At 40.4% G+C, this 4,103-nt stretch overlaps 1 protein-coding gene across 3 annotated transcripts; it reads left to right on the plus strand.

The window, feature by feature from the left end:
• The first annotated feature begins 1,317 nt into the window (after positions 1-1,317).
• LOC131023724 (squamosa promoter-binding-like protein 8) lies at positions 1,318-3,735 on the plus strand. Of its 3 annotated transcripts, none has more exons than XM_057953286.1 (4): positions 1,318-1,524; positions 2,030-2,757; positions 3,060-3,205; positions 3,291-3,735. In XM_057953286.1, the coding sequence occupies exons 1-4, from the start codon at positions 1,438-1,440 to the stop codon at positions 3,455-3,457; spliced, it is 1,128 nt and encodes a 375-aa protein (XP_057809269.1). In that variant the 5' UTR covers positions 1,318-1,437; the 3' UTR covers positions 3,458-3,735. The 3 variants fall into 3 exon arrangements, with proteins under 3 accessions (XP_057809269.1, XP_057809270.1, XP_057809271.1); XM_057953287.1 differs by having other exon boundaries at positions 1,452-1,592; XM_057953288.1 differs by lacking the exon at positions 1,318-1,524 and adding an exon at positions 1,601-1,884.
• The last annotated feature ends 368 nt before the right edge of the window (positions 3,736-4,103 follow it).

Below are 4,103 nucleotides of genomic sequence, written 5' to 3' on the forward strand. Positions count from 1 at the left end.
ATTTCGAGTGACACGATAGATCTTGAAATAAGTAGTATAAATTCGTACCATTTTTTTTAATCTAAATTTACATTTCATATCGTAAATTTAGAGTTCCTCGAATTAATCGAAGAGAGAGGTGTCTCATCGGAAAGAGAGAAATGGCTTATTCTAGTGGAATCAAATGCAAATGGGATCCTCTGTCCCAAAATATAGTGTGTACCACGTGTACCACTCTTCATTTCTTTATATTTATAAATTATTTTTTATTTCATTTTAATTTATTATGCTTTTATATATTATAAAGATAATTAACAAGGGTTCACTCATCCATTTAGGGTTTATAATTATTTTTTTATATTTATTTGAATTAATAATAGATTATTTGGGTTCATTAATTCAAAGTTAGGGTATATAATTTTTTAAAATTTAATTTTTCAATGATAAATACTAATTAGAGTTTATAATAATATAATAATTTTTATTTTTATAAAAAACAATTTATAAAATAAAGAAATGAAGAGTGGTACACGTGGTACACACAATATTGTGGGACAGAGGATCCCATCTGAATCAAATGTTCGTTTTATAAGCTCAACCCTTTAATTATCACGATGAATTATCACACACTTTCTATAATTCGTATTAATCAGTCATATTTATTACTTATTTAGTGTACGTTCAAATGAAAGTAACCAATCGAAGGCCAAGTAAATCATTCAACTTGCTATCAAGCTAGCACATTATTAATTTCGACCAATCTAAACTTAGGAAAATAATTATTCACCAATCATAACTTCTCACATCATTTGTAATAATATGTCTACACACATATACCTAGATTTCAGAAGACGATGGAGGGTAGTTGCATAATATCCTAATACTTGCATTTTCATTAAAAAACAAAATTCCGATCAACTCCCACATTCCCAATTTTCCATATTAAACCTTATCTTTCTCTTTGTGGCCAAATCAAAGAAAAATATAAGTTGTTATAATCTCTTTTTTTTCAGAAAGAAATTAATATAATAATAATAATTTTATATTTTCGCACACGGATGATAATTAACATCACCAAAATTAACAACACATATATAACATGTCAATTACATGTACCATATATGGATAATGTTGAAACAGTACATCATATACTTGAGAATCCGTATTGGAAAAGTACACATACGATACGACACGAATATATATAAGTAAAATAATTTGCAATTAGGGATTGAAAAAAGAATTAAGAAAGGGGCTAAAGTGGAAATAGGGGGAAATGGGGTGGGTAAAACAGTAAGCGCATTTAAGTAGAAGGAGGAGTTATGTATCTATCTCTGAGCAAAGCCGCCTCACACAAGTCAGCAGGTTGCCGAGCTTTCTCTCACACACAGCAAGAGGGGAAAAAGTAACACCGCTGTCCCTCCCAATTTTAGAGCGAGAGAGAATTATTGGTTGAAAGAGATGCCAATTATAGAGAGAGAAAGAGCAGTTTGTGTTGTCCTTGCCAAGATTAATGGAGAAACACTAGCTTCTATATTTACTACCAAAGTAGGTTTTTGATTTACCATCCATAATGTTTGTTTGTTGTATGCCTCTCTCACTTTCCACACTAGAAGGTGAACTTCCCTTCCCTTCATTTCCCCTCTCTTCTTACTTTCTCTCTCTTCAACAGACACACTAACACACAGTGCCTTTCTTCATCGTTTTTAAACACATGCTCAAAGACGACTCCTGTCAAGGAAAACCCTCAAACACCCGACAATCCACATCTTCCTTAATTCCCACTCAAAACTAGCACAAATTTAAATCATAAAGCAATTCTTTTTCAACTTAGATAAAGCCTACACACACACACACACAAAATTGAAACAAGGAGAAAAAAAAGCTAAAGTCTTTACAGCCTTTCCAGTACTGTCCACAATCTTCCCCCTTTAAAGCTGACAGATTTCTCTCTCTCTCTCTCTCTCTCTAAAGTTCTCTCTTGATTTCAGATAATGTGCAGTTTGAACTTTCTTTATCTACATGTATTGACTATTCTCTTTTGTGGTTACAGCGAGTTATTGAAATCGGCTTCCAAAAAGATTCAACAGTGAAGTGGGGTTTGTTTGAGAGAGAGAGAGAGAGATATAGGTTGCGTTATAGAGAGAGAGAGAGAGAAATGTTGGACTATGGATGGGGCAACCCATCATCGATCATGCTCTCTGGCGACGAAACCGGTCAAGATTCCGAACCGAACCGCCCGGTTTTCGACCCTTACTCCTCCCAAAGCTTCTCCGACGCCGCCAGCTTCGCCAACCCGGACAACCACTTCGCCGCCGCGGCGGCGCACCACCACCACCTCCCCTTCCACACGCCCCAAACCCCGAGCTCCAACGCCCACTTCACGAGCTTCTACGGCGGCGGCGCCGCCCCATACCCGAACCCGGCCTCAATGCTGACGCTGGAGCCGGCCGCCGCGTACTCGGTGGTCCCGAAGAGCGAGCCGATGGTCGGCGGCTTCGAGTTCAACGCCGAGTACAACAGCCGAATCGGCCTCAACCTCGGCGGCCGCACCTACTTCGCCTCCTCCGAGGACGACTTCGTCAACCGGCTCTACCGCCGGTCCAGGATCCTGGAGCCCGGTTCGGTCAACTCGCCGCGCTGCCAGGCCGAAGGGTGCAACGCCGACTTGACCCACGCGAAGCACTACCACCGCCGCCACAAGGTCTGCGAGTTCCACTCCAAGGCCGCCACCGTCATCGCCGCCGGCTTGACCCAGCGCTTCTGCCAGCAATGCAGCAGGTCTCTCTCTCTCTCTCTCTCTCCCTCACTACCTCTCATGCATCTCCCTAATGATTGAGCGCCGTACGTGGGGCGATCCCGAGGGCATTTCCGTCCCTCAAAATTAATTGTGGTTTCCAGTTTAGTATATGCACGGATTTGTTTCGAATTTGTTGAATCTCTTTTGCGGCTTTAAATGATGACCAGTTAACGTTGTTTCTCTTCGCCTCCAACACCGAGTTCTTGAATTCCGGATAACGTACGAAACAAACGAATCTCCACTCCTTTTGTACTAATAATTCCCAACTTTTTCCCAATCTCAGATTCCACCTGCTGTCGGAATTCGACAACGGCAAGAGAAGTTGCCGCAAGAGGCTCGCCGACCACAACCGCCGCCGCCGGAAATCGCAGCAAACCAATCAGGATAAATCCCACGCTGAAATCACCGCCGCCTCCGAAAACCTAGCAAGTAATTTAATAAAAAAAACACACCTTCAATCTCCACATTAATTTTTCACTTTTTCACTATCACTAATTAAAATCAATTTGCGCAGGGTCGCCGCCGGATTCCGGGCCCCACTCGTCATCCGTGACGGTGGCGATCTCGCCGCCGAGAATCTCGCTGGATTGCTTCCGCCACCGGTCGTACACGGGCGGCGGCGGCACGACCTCGTCGACGGCGTCGACGAACTCCTCCCTCTTCTACTCCAATAACGGGTAAAACAACTTAGGCATTACTACAAAGCTCATCAAGTGCGGGAAATCGGTAGCTATTAGTAATAACATAGTTGAGATCGATCGAGTTTGGATTTCCTCATCGCTTGTTAACCCTTATTATCTAAAATTCCAAACTTTAATTTGTTTTTTTTTTTTTTATTTAATTTTAATTTTATGATGATTATGATTATGATCACGTACTATGTTTTGGTACGTGTAAGCCATATATGAACAATGTACCTTCATGTTCCAGGGGATTGAATTCCCACTTTGCATGCCTAACTCCAGCTTTAACCGTTTCCATATAAAAATAAAAAATTAAAAAAGAGGGGAAAAAAAGTTTTCATCAAAATTCCTTCTGCATTCAAGATTAATTTCCATTTGGGTAAAAGGGTTGGGTTTGGCAGAGAGGCACTCATGCAGGCTCTTGCTATTTAAAGTTACTGCATTATTTTCTTTTTGTCTGTTGCTCAATGATATTTTCGATACAGTAAAATTAAGGATGAGTGGGGTAAAAATGAAAAAACAATAATTTCCATCGACATTAATTATATATAAATAATTTTGAAAATGAATTTGGTGAAGAACGTGGTAAAATTTACTTGGTGAAGAAGATGCCAGTAAGTCAGGCTGTCTCCTGCATGGAGGCT

Source organism: Salvia miltiorrhiza, chromosome 4 (genome assembly GCF_028751815.1).
Source record: "Salvia miltiorrhiza cultivar Shanhuang (shh) chromosome 4, IMPLAD_Smil_shh, whole genome shotgun sequence".
Lineage (NCBI taxonomy): Eukaryota > Viridiplantae > Streptophyta > Magnoliopsida > Lamiales > Lamiaceae > Salvia > Salvia miltiorrhiza.

What these genes read in the sequence shown, in the direction of transcription:
- LOC131023724 (XM_057953286.1), top strand. Translation starts at nt 1,438, where the DNA reads ATGCCAATTATAGAGAGAGAAAGAGCAGTTTGTGTTGTCCTTGCCAAG. An exon ending in TTCTGCCAGCAATGCAGCAG is followed by an intron (nt 2,758 to 3,059) that starts GTCTCTCTCTCT and finishes TCCCAATCTCAG; the next exon opens with ATTCCACCTGCTGTCGGAAT. An exon ending in CGCCTCCGAAAACCTAGCAA is followed by an intron (nt 3,206 to 3,290) that starts GTAATTTAATAA and finishes CAATTTGCGCAG; the next exon opens with GGTCGCCGCCGGATTCCGGG.